At 36.1% G+C, this 16,334-nt stretch overlaps 2 protein-coding genes across 5 annotated transcripts; one reads left to right on the top strand and one right to left on the bottom strand.

The window, feature by feature from the left end:
- The first annotated feature begins 1,883 nt into the window (after window positions 1-1,883).
- LOC111806871 (heterogeneous nuclear ribonucleoprotein 1) lies at window positions 1,884-5,385 on the top strand. Of its 3 annotated transcripts, XR_002816889.2 has the most exons (4): window positions 1,884-2,354; window positions 2,658-3,989; window positions 4,498-4,720; window positions 5,114-5,385. XR_002816889.2 is itself a non-coding variant. In XM_023692378.2 (2 exons), the coding sequence occupies exons 1-2, from the start codon at window positions 2,133-2,135 to the stop codon at window positions 3,837-3,839; spliced, it is 1,404 nt and encodes a 467-aa protein (XP_023548146.1). In that variant the 5' UTR covers window positions 1,884-2,132; the 3' UTR covers window positions 3,840-4,225. The 3 variants fall into 3 exon arrangements, 1 of the variants encoding a protein (XP_023548146.1); XR_002816888.2 differs by lacking the exon at window positions 5,114-5,385 and having other exon boundaries at window positions 4,498-5,051; XM_023692378.2 differs by lacking the exons at window positions 4,498-4,720; window positions 5,114-5,385 and having other exon boundaries at window positions 2,658-4,225.
- LOC111806870 (uncharacterized) lies at window positions 5,212-15,466 on the bottom strand. Of its 2 annotated transcripts, XM_023692375.2 has the most exons (25): window positions 15,279-15,466; window positions 14,995-15,176; window positions 12,815-13,032; window positions 12,614-12,719; window positions 12,433-12,534; window positions 12,297-12,356; window positions 12,133-12,211; window positions 11,864-12,011; window positions 10,675-10,798; window positions 9,847-10,027; window positions 8,663-8,691; window positions 8,418-8,566; window positions 8,225-8,327; window positions 7,544-7,639; window positions 7,405-7,460; window positions 7,203-7,326; window positions 6,891-6,953; window positions 6,737-6,796; window positions 6,481-6,642; window positions 6,295-6,368; window positions 6,119-6,212; window positions 5,897-6,033; window positions 5,729-5,809; window positions 5,549-5,654; window positions 5,212-5,438 (listed from the first exon to the last, which is right to left on the bottom strand). In XM_023692375.2, the coding sequence occupies exons 2-25, from the start codon at window positions 15,166-15,168 to the stop codon at window positions 5,370-5,372; spliced, it is 2,595 nt and encodes an 864-aa protein (XP_023548143.2). In that variant the 5' UTR covers window positions 15,169-15,176; window positions 15,279-15,466; the 3' UTR covers window positions 5,212-5,369. The 2 variants fall into 2 exon arrangements, with proteins under 2 accessions (XP_023548143.2, XP_023548144.2); XM_023692376.2 differs by lacking the exons at window positions 14,995-15,176; window positions 15,279-15,466 and adding an exon at window positions 13,066-13,215 and having other exon boundaries at window positions 12,815-12,956.
- Between the last annotated feature and the right edge of the window lie 868 nt (window positions 15,467-16,334).

Consider the following 16,334-nt stretch of genomic DNA (forward strand, 5'->3'; position numbering starts at 1 on the left):
TTGGGTTTTTTCTTCGAGGTTTTAAAACACGTCTACTAGGGAGAGGTTTCCTCATCCTTATAAAGAATGTTTCATTCCCTTCTCCAACCAATGTGAGATCTCAAAATCTACCCCCTTAGGGGCCAGTTTTCTGGTCACCGCTCGATTTCTGGCTCTGATACCATTTGTAATAGTCCAAGTCCACTGCTAGCAAATATTGTCATTTTTTGGGTTTTCTGTTCCGGACTTTCCCTCAAGGTTTTAAAATGCGGTTACTAGAGAGAAGTTTCCACACTCTTGTAAGGAGTGCTTCGTTCCCCCTCCAACCCCTCCAACTAACGTGGGATCTCACAAAATTTGACTCAAGCTTATTTTTGTATCCAAAGTTTGCATCTCTCATTTCATCCAAATAGGTTGATAGTTCGATTTGAGCACATGTTGTGATTGCTACCGTACGAAATTATAGTCTTGAAATGCTTCTTGAATTCGATGTTCGAGGAGATATGGGGATAGCTTTAACTGTGATGGACCGTTCATCGACATTGCTTTCAATGCTTACAAAACCGAAACGAGCAAGAAAACACTCCATTTAGTACGTGCAGAAGCTCAGGAATGGTCCAGTTACAAAGCCAGACAAGAAGGGAAAGGAAATGCTTGGCCCCAGAGTAGTTTGAATAAGGTAAGAATAACGTTGGCGCTTTGTAATGAAAGCAGGGCCAAGCATGTGGGTGCCTACACAGTTTTATTCTCTCTTTTTCTTTTTTCAAATTTTAAGTGTCTTTTTGTCTTTTTAGTTCTCATTTTCTTCTCATTCATACACCTTTTCTCCTATTTTTTACGATCGTGTGTTCATAAGACTCGAGAACCTGACAGGTTCAGACAACTCAACCCAAATCATAAATATAGGGTAAGGTTAGATGTTTTTTGGTTCGGTTGAATTTTTGGTAAACTGTAAATTTGGGTCAACTCGATCGACTTGAAAATAGGATTAGGATACGGCCCTACTTTTAAGATTATTATGAAAATTTAGAACATTTAACAATTATAATTGATGTAAAATTGTATTATAGATAAGTATTAAAAAAACAATCCTACACAACTCAACTCGAAAATAAAAAGTAGGTTGGGTTGGGTTAGGTTATGAACTCGGTTCAGGTTGCTCAAATCACCAACCCAATCAATCCAAAATTTTGGGTTATTCTAAAAGATTTTTTTTAACTCACATCGTGTAAACCCCCCTTAATAATAGCAAAGGGTGATTTTCGAACTTTAACTTTCAAGTTGTTAATATGATATAATTATACGACAATATATGATCATGCACATAAATAGATCATATTTGAAGATATTCACCATACGTAGTCACCACGTGTATTAACAAATATGGTATGGCATAAAAAATTCGCAAAAGTTAAAATTAGTAACGGACAAAAAATCTATCTCGCAAAAGTTAAAATTAGTAACGGACGATTAAAATACTAAATGACTAAAATGATTTATCGTATCAAAAAGTAAAAATACTTTATTTCCTTAATACGACATTATACGAATTAATCAATCATTTTTTAATGAGTCGAAAGATAAAGAACTAGATACCTTTTTTTTGGTATAATATTCGAAAGAATATTATGAAAATGAAATTCAAAGAAGAAATTTACCATTTTTTTAAAATAGAATATTAAATGAAAAAATATATATACATATAAATAAATAATTGGCCACCAATATTGAGACACATTAGATTTCATTCCAACACCATTGGTATTCACTCTCGTGCAGATCACGTGACTACCAAACCAATCCTGACCGTTAATTGAAGTTTCTTGCATTGAAACAAACCAATCTTGAGCGTTGAAATGGCATACCGTCCACTCTCTCAAACCCTACTCCTACAGAGAAAAGCACTCTTTTCATTACCATCAGATTCACCAAAGCTCTTTCTCTCTCCTCATTCCTCTCTCTCTCCTCTCTTTGTTCTTCCTTGAAGCCCCCAGTCGGCTACAAACCCTCTTCTCTCTCCATTTCCCCCCTCCGAAATCCTTTCCCCATAACCCACAAAACGAATTTCAATTTTCAGACCGAAGCTGAGGAACAACACCCGAATCGATTTCTCCATTCATTTGGGTATCTCGTGAAAACCAGGGAAAGGGGCAATGGATTCGGATCAGGGGAAGCTTTTCATTGGTGGAATTTCATGGGAAACCTCCGAGGATAAGCTTAAGGACTACTTCAGCAACTATGGTGAAGTGATGCATACGGTGGTGATGAGGGATAAGATCACTAGCAGACCTAGAGGGTTTGGGTTCGTCGTTTTCTCAGATCCCTCTGTTCTCGATCGAGTTCTTCAGGATAAGCACACCATCGATGGTAAAACGGTGCGTCAGAATCCCTTTCTTTTACTTTCTTCTTTCCATATTTGGAGTTTTGGCCTTTTTTATTTCTGATTTGGCCATTTTTTACGATGATTCTGGTTGGTGCATTGTTTTGTTCATCAGGCGAGGGATTGACAAAAGGGTTGGAGTTGTTCTGTAATTTCATTTCAACGTAGTTTATGTTTCCAATATGATCTTGAAACATCAGAAATGGGTTGCTGTGAATCTGTGGAGTTTATACTTTAATCTTCTGTAGTCATATTTGTTTAGTTACATTTTAGCATTTGTATTTATATTATTTTATAGGTTGAGGCCAAGAGGGCCTTATCACGGGAAGAACAGCAGACCCCTGCTAGAGCAAGCAATTCTAATGCTACTAGGAATTCTGGTGGTGGTGGTGGTGGTGGTGGTGGTGGTGGTGGAGGAAACATGAGAACTAAAAAGATTTTTGTTGGGGGATTGCCTCCAACATTAACTGAAGAAGGATTTAAGGAGTACTTTGAGGCGTATGGCCATGTAACCGATGTTGTAGTCATGTATGATCAAAATACTAGGCGTCCACGGGGATTTGGATTTATATCGTTTGATACTGAAGAAGCTGTTGACAGGGTTTTGCATAAGACATTTCATGATTTGAATGGTAAACAAGTAGAAGTTAAGCGTGCCCTTCCTAAAGATGCTAATCCAGGTGCGGGTGGTCGTTCGATGGGTGGCGGTGGTTATCAAGGTTATGGGTCTTCTGGTGGTGTTAATTCGAATTCTTATGATAGTCGTATGGATTCGAGTAGGTATATGCAATCTCAGGGCTCTGGTGGAGGGTTCCCACCTTATGGTTCCTCTGGATATAGTAATCCTGGGTATGGGTATGGTTCATCGAACAATGGCATGGGATATGGTGGTTATGGAAATTACAGCGGTTCGAATACTGGGTATGGCGCCCCTGCAGCTGTAGCCTATGGTAACCCGAATGCTGCTAATGCTGGTTATGGGAGTGGTCCTCAAGGTGGACCTAGAAGTTCATGGTCCACTCAAGCTCCCTCTGGGTATGGAGCCATGGGATATGGTAATGCTGCTCCTTGGGGTGGTGCTCCTGGAGGCAATGCTGGAGCTGGCAGTGGAGGACCTGGATCTGCACCCACTGGTCATTCTCCTGGTGGAGCTGCTGGGTATGGAAACCAGGGTTATGGATATGGTGGGCTTGGGAATCAAGGTTATGGTTACGGTGGAGGCGATGGCTCGTATGGGAGTCAATCTGGTTATGGTACAGGCGGAGGACGGTCTGGTAGTGCCTCAAATAGCAACGTCGGGGGTGGTCCAAGTGGGGGAGAGATACAAGGGAACAGTGGTGGTTACATGGGAAATGGCTATGGGGATGCTAATGGAAACAACTCTGGTTATGGAAACGCTGCATGGAGATCTGATGGAGGACAAGTAGGTTATACGGGTGGTTATGCTGGTGGACAAGCTCGGCAAGCCCAACAACAGTAATTCGATGATCAAAAGTGAACTGGATCGTGCCATGTTCTGTGTATCCGTGTTTGTTTTATGAGATCGATGTTTTCGAGTTGCTTATGGAAAAAAAGAGGTTTTCTTGCTGCTGACTGAAACGGTGGCCCGATTTGTAACACAATGAGCCTGGTGGGGTTGCTTGAATCCAAGTAGCTTGCAGTATTAATTTTTCTAGTCTAAAATAAGTAGCTGTTTTAGAAGTTTATTCGATGATGCTTCGGTTATTTAGTATTTTGTTGCGGAACGTAGTTAAATTTGGTCTCTTTATGAATGTCTTTTTTAGCTGTCTGTGATCGATTTTCATCTTTTCACTTTGTTTGAGTTGTAACAATTTGTTTCCTACTTATATATTCAGATATTTTTTATGTTCTCTTGTCGTTTAGATCGTCTAGATCGTCAGTCGTAGACGGTATGAAGAACTAGGTGATAGATGTTTCATTCTTTATCTTACATTTCAAGTAGGAATACAAAAGGTGTAGTGTAGTGTAGAGTAGAGAGAGTTGTAGTGATAGATGATAGTGTTGGAGGCCTCGCTATTGGGTCGATCACTTCGTATGGTTAGACCTAATCGTAGTCGTAGTTGGCTCTTTAACAATGGCATAATCATTTTCCCCCTCTATTTCCCCTTGTGTTACAGGAGGGATGCCCGGAGTTGTAAAAGTGGAGTCGAGAGAGTCCACTCATGACTGAACACAGGCTTCGTAGTGAAGGACCGTGTTCGGGATGTGTGTGTTCAGCATTTATGGAACTCGAGGGAGGACCTCTAATCGGTTGAAATATTGGATTTACCCCCCCGGAACCGAATATGTTCTTCTGCAAGGCCTTGCCAACACTATCAAGTATTCCAAATCTCTGGCATTGTGAGTCATTAGTTTATAGTAATTCTTCTCAAGGTTATTGAATCCATTCCTTCAAGACTTGGTTATGTAGGCTACTTGGTATTAATTATGAGTAGGTATTTAAAGCTTCTTACCCATTTCTCTTCTGTCAATAATTAGCTAACAATAGCCTATGTAGATTAGCCTGTATAGAATTGCTTCTGCTGTTACCTTTTTTTCCTGTTGGTAAAGTAGCAACTGGTTCAATATATTCCTTTGCTATTTTGCTTCAAGGTCGACGATTAGTCGTAAAGATCTCGGTTTTAGAACTGCTATTAGGTGAATATAATGATCTTTCTGCTGTTCCTTTGAAGTTTTTTTATCTGCTTTCCGATCCCGTTGGGGTCGATTATGAATCTATTCTTTCTTTTGTAGATGCTAGTTAATGTTCTTTTCTTGTTGGAGGAAAAGTGAGCATTGATATCAAGTTGGCAGGTCATTGATATCAAGTTCAATCTTTCTGCCCTTTCAAGTAGATATCAAAAAGGGAACACTTCCATCAGAAATTGGATCAAAAGTTACAATGAAATGTTGAACTTAATGCATGCATCTTATAGCTGCTGTCTAGCTGAATTACTTAACAAATACAATTTTGTTCATTGACCAAATTGAAAAGAATGATCAAATCAATTTAATGTGCTGGGTTACCTTCGTATGGATTGCTGAATGCTGCTACATTACCAGGCCTTGAATATACAATCTGCCATCCAATTCAATTATCATTTTCTGCTCAATGCTCTAATTACAGTTACAGATGTATATAATCATAGAACTTGGGAGTAATTTTATGATGATATTTGAACTATGTACCTGGTAATTGCCAAGGGTGCGAGATTTAAAACCAGCAGCGCAGTAGTCAAAATAGTATTCCCAAGTCCGTAAGAACCTCTCATCAAAACCAAGTTGCAGAATTTTGCTGAAGAAAAAGAATAAGAACTTCAACTTGAAGAACATTTGATGGCAATGAATCCCCTAAATAAAACTTTTTACCTCTTATTCTCAAAGAAATTCTTTCTCCAACACCTCAAAGTTTGATGGTAATGAATCCCAATGTTTTCCAAATGTTCCACACTGCAAAATGAATTTTATTTGCAAGAAAGAAAAAAAAAAAGAGAGAAATCACAATGAATGTTCTAAGTTAATAAAAGCTGGACTTACCAGAGTCTTGATGCAGTAGCCATGGCTGTTGTTAATCTACTTAGTGATGGTAGGCATCCTCCTGGAAATATATATTCTTTTATGAAGTCTGAACTTAGTCGGTATTCATCGTAACGTTCATCGGGTATCGATATGAACTAATAAAGAATCAAAAGTAGTATCAGGACCAAAGATATGTTAGCATTTAACTTGTATATGCCTATAACAATCAAAGCTTCCAACCTGTATAACAAAAAGGCCATTTTCTGCTAATACTGTTTCACATGAACCAAAAAAGTCTTCCATGAATTCATGGCCAACAGCCTCTATCATCTCACTGAAACAGTACAAAAGAGAATCATCACAGTACCAATTCATACATATGGCAAACAAATTCTCTTTCATATTATGAAACTCACCATGATATGATCCTGTCATATTTTTCGGTACTGGGCAATTTTCGATAGTCACAAAGAAGAAACCGAATGCGATCCTAGAATCGAAGTAAAAACTAGATATAAGAAGTAACATACCATACCACAGATAATGTTTTCATTAACAATAGTTGGGAAGAAGAACAATTTTCAATAAGTTTGGAACTATACCTGAAGGTTGGCATTTTTAACTCTCTTCTCAGCATATTTTAGTTGTTCCTCAGATAAAGTAATACCAGTATAACGACATCCAGTTCGCTTGACAACTTCGATCGCTAAGCTACCCCAACCGCACCCGATTTCCAATATGTGATGGTGTTTATTGATTCTTGCCTAAGAATTAAGACATAAAAAAGTTTGAATACTTAATGAGAGAATGAAAAAAAAAATTCTTAACTTCAGTTCGAATTGTAGCTAAAAGAATCACCTTTTCAATGAGAAGAGAGATTTTTCTCATTTGTGCAACCTTCAAATCTTCATCCTCTCCCTATTAACAAAAACAAGATAAAAAACTAAGATTAGTACATATTTGTAACAATGTATCATAAAAAAGTGTATAGAAAATGGTTTTAAAAACAGACCTTAAAGATGGCACATGAGTATGTCATTGTGTCATCCAAGAATAGAGAAAAAAGTTCATTGCTCTGTAGAACAAAAAGGAAGCAGATATCTTTCAGTCATTCAAGAAAAATGATGCAAAATAACAACGAATCTGAGCTTCTTTTTGAAGGCTAATAAATTTTAATAGCAAAAGGAAAGTGATGATATCAAATGACGGGTCAAGAAACTCAACCTTTCTACCATCCAAAGACAAATGAATTTTCTTATCAAGCTTTCTTAAAAAGGAAGAAAAATAGAAGAGGCAAAAGAGCCCATCGAAAACTATTGAATACCAGGTCATAATGACGGGAGATGTTCCTACGAGCTTGTGTAAGAGTGTTTTGCCTTGAAGCATGCTGAAAAAAATACTTTGCAGATGAAATACAAGCAGTAAATAGCGGCGGTGTCCACCATCCCCTGAAAAATGTAAGTGAATGTTTAGTTCAAAGGAAATGAAACTATGGAGCCAATGGCAGCTCTCCCCATTATATATACCTGTTCTTCTTTAGTTTTGCAATTGAAGAATTTGTATCTCTGCTAGCAATGAGAATCTGCAGAAGAAATCAGCATGACAGAGTCTGTGCAAATTACCGTGAGGATAAACTATCTTGAGATTCAAATCAGAAAAGCTTACCAAGAAAAAATTTAGAAGACCTTCATCTTTATCAACAAAAGAAAAGTCTCCATTGATATATGCATCCGCGAGGCCCAAGTCAGCTCGTGTCGCAATCTGCCAAAATGAATTCTTAAGACTTAGGAACCGTAACAGCCCAAGCCTACCCCTAGCAGATTTGGTCTTCTTTGGGCTTTTCCTTTCGGGCTTCCTCTCAAGATTTTTAAAACACGTCTGCTAGGGAGAGGTTTCCACACCCTTATAAAGGGTATTTCGTTCTCCTCCCAACCGATGTGGGATCTCACAATCCACCCCCTTTGGAGCTCAGCGTCCTCGCTGGCACTCATTCCTTTCTCCAATCGATGTGGGACCTCCACCAAATCTACCCCGCTTCGTGCCTCAGTCTCCTTGCTGACACATCGCTCGGTGTCTGGCTCTGATACCATTTGTAACAACTCAAGCCCACCACTAGCAGATATTGTCCTCTTTGGGCTTCCCCTCAAAGTTTTCAAAACATGTCAGTTTGGGAGAGGTTTCCACACTCTTATAAAGGATGTTTCGTTCTCTTCCCGACCGGTGTGGGATCTCACAGGAACTAAAGGAGAGTACTTCAGGGAGAATGAGCTCCAATCAATCATTTTCTTTGCTAAACTTCATCAGTACAGTTCAAATATATGTCAAGCAGACGTTAGACTTGCATACCTTCCAATAAAATTGGGGACTGTGAACTTTCAAAGCAACTTTTGGAAGGCATTTTTTATCTGTTCCCTCAAAGGTAAATATTGTGCCCCCTTCTTCCATTAAGCTGCGTTGATACAAAACATATCAATTGAGATTACTAGAAATAAAAGAAACACTATGAGAAGCATACGATTATAGTTGTACATAAGCTTACGTTAATGATCCTGAAGTTATATATTGTCCAAGAAATCTAGTTACAAACAAGCGTGCCCCTGTATCTGCTAGCGAAGGCACCATGTGTTTTGGGTTGCTTAAAAGAGTGAAACTATTTCCCAACATATTATGTGCTGCCATAACACCAGCCTGCAAATATTTAGACTTCATTTGTAAATCCATTGAGATATTCAAATTTGAAAAGGCACATGGACACCCTTAAGGAAATTATTATTAGGTCATTACCTTTAGCCCATCCTCGTGGAAGCCATAACCTAAAAAGAAGTAGCATAAATAATAAGATTCCTATTGTAACATTAAAGCATGTCATATTTTAGGATGAGGATGCATGTTGCAGCATTTGAAGCTTAGGGGCATTCATTTATATTCCTGCTAAATCCTATCTTTTAGAATGTGGTTTCATCAGGCATGTTTGATTCAGATATGCACATTATAAAAGGTTAAACTAAATGTACTTTAACTAATCTACCCTGATAATTTATAAAATTGTATGCATGCGCACAAACTAATAGTGCAATAGAAACCACTGCGTTTGGACAAAAATGTATGTGCTCAAATATATTAGTGAGAAAAAGATTGGTATTGTGATAAAGTAAGTGATGAGAGACTTCTTAGTGAAGAAATGTGTAGATTTAATGATTGAGAGTCCGGAAGTTAGAATGAGAGATGTATGAATTATGAAGATAGATTTGTGAGATCCCACGTCGGTTGGGGAGGAGAACGAATCTTTATAAGGGTGTGGAAACTTCTCCCTAGCATATGCATTTTAAAAACCTTGAAGGGAAGCCCGAAAGGGAAAGCCCAAAGAGGACAATATCTGTTAGCGGTAGGCTTGGGCCATTACAAATGGTATCAGAGCAGCGAGGAGGTTGAGCCCTGAAGGGGGTGGACACGATCCGGGGTGCCAGCAAGGATGCTGGCCCCCGAAGGTGGGGGAGGTGGGGGGGGGGGGGTTGGGGGGTCCCACATCGATTGGAGAAGGGAATGAGTGCCAGCGAGGATGCAGGGGTCCGAAAGAGGTGGATTGTGAGATCCCACATCGGTTGGGTAGGAGAACGAAACATTCTTCATAAGAGTGTGGAAGCCTCTCTCTAGCAAACACGTTTTAAAAACTTTGAGGGGAAGTCCGGAACGGTGTTATAAGATTAGTAAGAGAGAAGTTAGAACAAGAAATATGATTGTAAAGAGAAATCAGTGAGAAAATGCGCATGTGGAATGGAACTGGTGATGGGTGAGTCCAAAGATGTTGGTAAAAGAAAATATGTTGAAACTTCAGGCATGAACACCTACTCCAATGTAGCATAATTTGTATTCTCCGAATGATATAACTTTTTATCTTTTCATCATAAATCAATTTTAACAAGACAAGATTCTGATACCTTTCTAAACTTAGAATGCAGTAATCTTACCTTGATATGCTCCACAAAACCAAATTCTTCTCTTTCCTTGAATAGTATCAAGCTCAGTTGAAGCTTTTGATGCAGCTACAGATGGGATTGGGTGACCAGTTGACCACTTAAGCAAGATATTCTCTGGCTCTTTATCTGGATTAAGAGTCACGAGAAAAGGAGGACCAGTTTCACCAAGATTCTGCAAGTTCACAATTAAAGGGAGGTATCAAAGCTACATAACTTCAAATAGGAAACTCTTTTCCATGATTAACAGCCAATTTGCTTTATCCAAGCATTTTCCATCTACAATATTTTCACCCTTTTCCTTTCAGCTAGAAATAATTGGTTCCGGAAAGAATTGAAGTAGCAAACAACAGACATTGAATGTTCATACTCATTTCCTGGAGTGTTTGCATGAGAGGGAACTCTCAGAAGTTAAAATAATTAAGAATGAATCCAATTTTCCCTTGAATAAGAATTGAGATAATGTAACAACCCAAGCCTACTGCTAGCAGATATTGTCTCTTTGGGATTTTCCTTCCGGACTTCCCCTCAAGGTTTTAAAATGTATTTACTAGGGAGATATTCTCACACCTTATAAAGAATGTGTCATTCCTCTCTCCAATTGACGTGGGATCTCACAGAAATGTAGTCTTCAGGAAGTATAACAAATTTACTTTATTGAGTAGATTCTCTACCTTTTATTCGCTGAGAGTTCATAGTTTGTTGCATCCTTTATAAGATCCAGGATTTCTTTAATATTATGGTCCTGTTTACAGCTAGGTTCTCTGGTTTACATGGTGTTAAAGATAGATAAAATATCAGAGTGGAAATATCAAAACTAACCTGAAGTACATTGAGCCAATATGTCAAACATACTTTCTTATCTGTATTTCCAAGAAAGTTCCATGCGCTCCATGCTGCTGGGTTTTGGGGCATTAAAGTTTTGTCACGATGGAGATAAATATCACTGCCAATACAGAGAAAATGGTTGTGCATTTTGATGCAACTAGTTCAGGCATCGGTATATTAACTTTAGCAGTTCATAATCTTAAAATAAATATCAATAGTCTATCATCCACAACACTTTGGAACAAAATTTGCCCATTATAGTCTCAACAAAGGTTCATCTGACAGGAGGAATATATCAAGTTCCTAACAGCAGAAAGCAAGAAATACCAAGTATTCTTTGTAGCAATTCACAACAAAATGAAGTATTAGGATAATATACCACCCTGATTCTAGCTTATTTTACATTATTCCAAGAAGATAAGGAAATGTAGGATAAGCAAAAGAGATTATGATTAATCTTGATTTTGATTTTGAGAATTAAGCTCTAACAGCCCAAGCCCAAACCCACTCCCACGGCTAGCAGATATTGTCCTCTTTGGGTTTTCTCTTTCAGGCTTCTCCTCAAGAGTTTTAAAACGCGTCTACTGGGGATAGGTTTTCACATCCTTATAAAGAATGTTTCCTTCTCCTCTCCAACCGATGTAGGATCTCACAATCCACCCCCTTCGGGGCCCAACGTCCTCGCTGGCATTCGTTCCCCTCTCTAACGGATGTGGGATCTCACAATCCACCCCTCTTCGAGACCCAACGTCCTCGCTAGCACTCGTTCCCCTCTTCGATCGATGTGGGATCTGACAATCTAACACCCTTCGGGGCCCAGCGTGGCACTCATTCCCCTCTCCCAATCAATGTGTGATCTCACAATCTACCCCCTTTGGGGCCCAGCGTCGTCGCTGGCACTCGTTCCTCTCTCCAATCCATGTGGGATCTCACAATTCATCCCCCTTCGAGGCTCAGTGTCCTCGCTGGCACACTGCCCGATGTTCAGCTCTAATACCATTTGTAATAGCCCAAGGTCACCGCTAGGAGATATTGTCCTCTTTGGGCTTTCTCTCAAGATTTTTAAAAGCGTCTGCTTGGAAGAGGTTTCCACACCCTTATAAAGAATGCTCCATTCTCCTCTCCAACCGATGTGGGATCTCACATAAACTAACAATAAAGAGGAGATGAAATAATAATATACCTGTAGGCATATTGGAAAGCACCAAGTACTCTGACTTCTTCCGAGGTTGCTTGACTTCCTAATATTCTTAAAGTATCAGGAGCATGGGTCGCTATTATGCAAGCATCAAACATTTCCTGTGAATCATCTCCATAGCTTACATTACACCCTGATAAAATGTTCAATATCAAATATCAACAACCAATGGTAGAACATTGATATCAAAACTCAATGTCAATGATTTTAAAAAAATGAAGAACTGGACATCTTTTAACCATTTAATTATGCACCTTCATCCATTGTTGATATAGACTTAACTTCACAAGAAGTTCTTATCTGACAGCCTCGACTCTCTAGTACTTCTTGTACCTGATTTTTCAAATAAACTTACATTAACTAATGAGTGTCAAGGAAAACATTCAATTGGCTGCTAAAGTATAAAGGATCAGCTCACCTTCTTCACATAAGAATGAGAACGGCATTTGACAGTAAGCCATTGTGGACGACCAAACAACTGTAAATAAGAGAGTTTCATGGTGAGGAGCTCCAAAATTGCCATGATATTAAGAACATGATGAACAAAGACCAACCTGAAGTAGGTGATGATTTCGACAAAAGGAAAGGACAGAGAAAGCTGAAAAACTGAGAACTCCCTCGGAAGAACAAGACCAAATCGAACCACACATTGGAACCTAGAGCAATAAGATCAATATTCAATCCCTCTCCATACAATCGACATAAACAAACTCAAGAATTCTACAGTAATCTCACAAGATAAGCCTCTTGAAACAATTCGGAGTATCCCCTTGACTTGATGAACTCTCCCAACGTCTCATTTCGATCAATATCTGAATTATTCTCCATAACTTCAAGATAACTATAGAAACAAGAACCAATAGGGCCGATCATAAATTTAAACAAACAAACAAACAAAAACCCCAAATCATTGAAGATAATAGCGATAGAACGTACTTGATAACATCGTCCTTAAACTTGAGTATTTCCCGAATCATTTGCCAGAAATATAGATTAAGAATGTTCTTCTTCTGTGCAAATAGACCTGAAACACCATTTCGACTTCCCCATTCATAGCCTCGTCCTTTGTCTAAGCTGACTGAGAAAGACATATCTGAGACTTCCATTTCCACTCCCAGATTCTCGAAAAACTCCATCATATTTGGATAAGTTACCTGTTCATATTCCAAAAGAATAATAATCATTACCTATTGATTCCTTGGCGTTCTCATCTTTCTACCAGCCCACCATTGATGATGCTTATACAGCTTCAGAAATAACATCCCGCCTCCCATCTAAATTATTTTTTCCCTCTTGAAACTAGTGAGAATTTTATTTAGAGCTTAACATTTATGTTGAATATCAAGAATTTTTATATATTTCTAAATTCATCCATTCTAAAAATATATAATTTTAAATATCGTACTTCCCGTATCAAAAATATTCTTAAAAAAGTTTCAAAAATATCTTAAAATTTTAAAATATATATATTTTTTAAAATATTTTTAAACGTTAAAAAAAAATATTAAAAATATTACTTACAGTTATTTAGATAGTAGCGGTCAATATTTTGGTTCAGAAATATCATTCAACTGCTAAACAGGTTCAAAAATACCCATTAATTTTCAACCGTTTCATTAATAACCTTTAACTTCTTAAAAAACTTCAAAAAAAAATAATTTTTCCTACCACGTTCTAAAAATATTAATAAACTTTCGAGAGTAACATTAAAAATGAAATAACAATTTTTTAAAATTAAATGTTAATGTTAATTTTAAAATTTTAGGAATATTTTTTAAATATAATATTAAAAGTAAAGATATTTTTTTTTAGTTTTTTATTTAATTTTTTAAAAGTTAAGGATATTGATATTTTTTAAACCAAATATTAATGGTCTATATTTTATAGATTTTTTTAATTTAAAATTATTATTGAAACGTTTGGAAGTTTCAGAATACTCCAGATAAAATATAAAATTTACTGATATTTTTTAAACAAAAATATAAATGTTAGGGATATTTTTATTTATTTACTTTAGTAAATATTGGTAGGTGATGAAATAAGATACTACTTCATAAGTTCTATTTTTCAATTTACGTTAATTACATTTATTTTAAAAAATTTGAAATTTTATAATTAAAGAACATTAATATCTTATATAATTAATCGATTGAAAAGAAAAAAAAAAGAAAAAAAAAAGTGAAATTCTAAATATTTTCTTAAATAATAGAAAAAATTGTTATATTTAGACTCACAAGCTTACTCTTGAAACTAGCAATTTCCAATTAGAGTTAAAAATGAAATATTATTTTAAAAAACCCTTCCAATTACTATTTTAACCCAATAATAAAAAAAATTGACTTTTTATTATAAAAAAAAATATATTCTCCATTGTTCTCGACGCAGACAGCCCACTTGTCATTAACCTCCAAAAGATAAGACAGCGCCCAAACTCCAGTTACTTGGCATTGCATATTAATATATTCATTTATTATTTAAATAAAAATATCTTAAAAGATCTAATTAGTATATACTTTTTAATTATAATTCAAATAATAAAGTGGGGTTCGAATCTAGCATGTGACATTATATCCGACTATATAATTCTAATATTTATGATGGACAATATATTTTTTTTATAAAAAAACATTAAATTCAAAAGGACAATAATGTAATTTTATTTAAATGCGTTACATTTTTTTCTAATTCTTAAAAAATAAAAAAAAATAAAAAAAAAAGTTTTAATATTTTATATCTGAGGTAAAAATTTGATTATGATTATAAATATTTAAATTTTACCTTAAAAATTTAGAGAAAAATAATATAATGTCTATATTTTCATATTAATTAAATTATATAGTTAATTTTCTTAATTTAAATTAAGTTATATTGATTTGAACAATTAAATGCCTAATATAACCTTTCATGTTTTATATTAATTTAAAACACCATATATATTTATTAAATATATATATAAAAAATATTTTTGGTTTAAATAAAAAAATAAAAAATAATTAAATTTATGCTGAACCAATGCAACTAAATCGTCAATCGTCGTCTCTAGAACGACAGTCGTTTCAGATTTATGAGATAGAGAGAGAAACGAGAACCAGAAGAGAGAGAAAGAGAGATCGTACTCGATTGAAGACCATAAATCCGAGGTCCAAATCAAGGCCATCGAAGTGCACCGTTTTGGAATGGCCGCCAAGATAATCTTCCTTCTCGAACAGCACAGCCTCCACTCCAGCTTTGGCCAGAACAAACGCCGAAACCAGGCCGCTGATTCCGGCTCCGACCACCGCAACCTTCATTTTCCTCTCTGCATTCAAAATCGAAACGATTCAGTGCTCTGATTTCGTCTCGAAACCAGAAAATGATCGGAAAATGGAGAGAAACGGAAGCGCATTGACATTGCTAGTACCGAGATTTGCGATTGCGAAGAAATTAGGGCGCGGAAAGTACAGAACGTAATCGCTTTTTGCAGAGAGAATGGAGAAGGAAAGGAAGAAGGCGATACTAAAGGAAGCCGCTCACGTCTTTCGTCGCGCTTTGGCTCTGACTTCACGAGCAAGAAGAAGGGATAAGGACCATTTGACCCTCGCTCGAGGCATATGGGAGGGAAATTCACTCCCCATTAAATTACTAAATAGCCCTTCCAACATGGATATACCCACTTGTCGGGCACGGTGCAGTCTCGTCTTGGAAATTATTAAAAATACTTTTAAACTTTTTATTTTATAAAATATATATATATATATATATGAACTTTTAAATTTTTTAATAATATCTTTAATTTATCAACAAAAAAAAAAAAAAATCTCAAAATTACCCTCCAAGTCTCGGTTAAAAATATGATAAATAAATTTTGTATTTAAAATGACACTTTTAAAAAATCTTCTCGATTGGGCTCGAACTTAGCTCACTTTTAACTGTGACTTTAACTCGAGTTTGTATTCGAGTAGAAAATGTAGGAAAAAAAATTGAGGAGAAAAATAAGAAAAATGGTAAATGTCGTAAAAAGTACACGAAAAGTCTGGTTCAATTGGTCCACACGCAAGGAAGAAATTAATTACTTGTTGGAAGCCTCGTGTTTTATTCTCCATTTTGATATTTACTGGATTCATAAATCAAATAAACACCGAGTTAATTTATTTCAAAAACTAATAAAAATTGAAATAATTAATTAAGGTAAAATTTAGAGCTGAAAAATAAATAATTTTAAATTAATACCAAATAAAAATAAATATAGAAGCTTAAATACCCAATAATATCTAAACCTACTTTCAGAATTTTTAATTATAAATTTTATTTTCCGTTTATATATATATATATATATATTCTTGTGTGATAATTTATATATTTACGTGTATTTATTTCATCCGTCTATTATTTTAAATTTTTTTATTGGAGGGTCAAGCTTGGCCATACATTCATGAAGCGACAATGTGATAAAAGTAGTAAAAAGACATTTATTTAT

Source organism: Cucurbita pepo, chromosome 12, assembly GCF_057944985.1.
Source record: "Cucurbita pepo subsp. pepo isolate OVF chromosome 12, ASM5794498v1, whole genome shotgun sequence".
Taxonomy (NCBI): domain Eukaryota; kingdom Viridiplantae; phylum Streptophyta; class Magnoliopsida; order Cucurbitales; family Cucurbitaceae; genus Cucurbita; species Cucurbita pepo.

Coding starts and splice junctions, on each gene's coding strand:
- LOC111806871 (XM_023692378.2), top strand. CDS start 2,133: ATGGATTCGGATCAGGGGAAGCTTTTCATTGGTGGAATTTCATGGGAA. Junction 2,355..2,657: donor ACACCATCGATGGTAAAACG/GTGCGTCAGAAT, acceptor ATTATTTTATAG/GTTGAGGCCAAGAGGGCCTT.
- LOC111806870 (XM_023692375.2), bottom strand. CDS start 15,168: ATGAAGGTTGCGGTGGTCGGAGCCGGAATCAGCGGCCTGGTTTCGGCG. Junction 8,692..9,846: donor GTTTTGTGGAGCATATCAAG/GTAAGATTACTG, acceptor ACTTCTTTTTAG/GTTATGGCTTCCACGAGGAT. Junction 6,643..6,736: donor TCTCTCTTCTCATTGAAAAG/GTGATTCTTTTA, acceptor CTTAATTCTTAG/GCAAGAATCAATAAACACCA.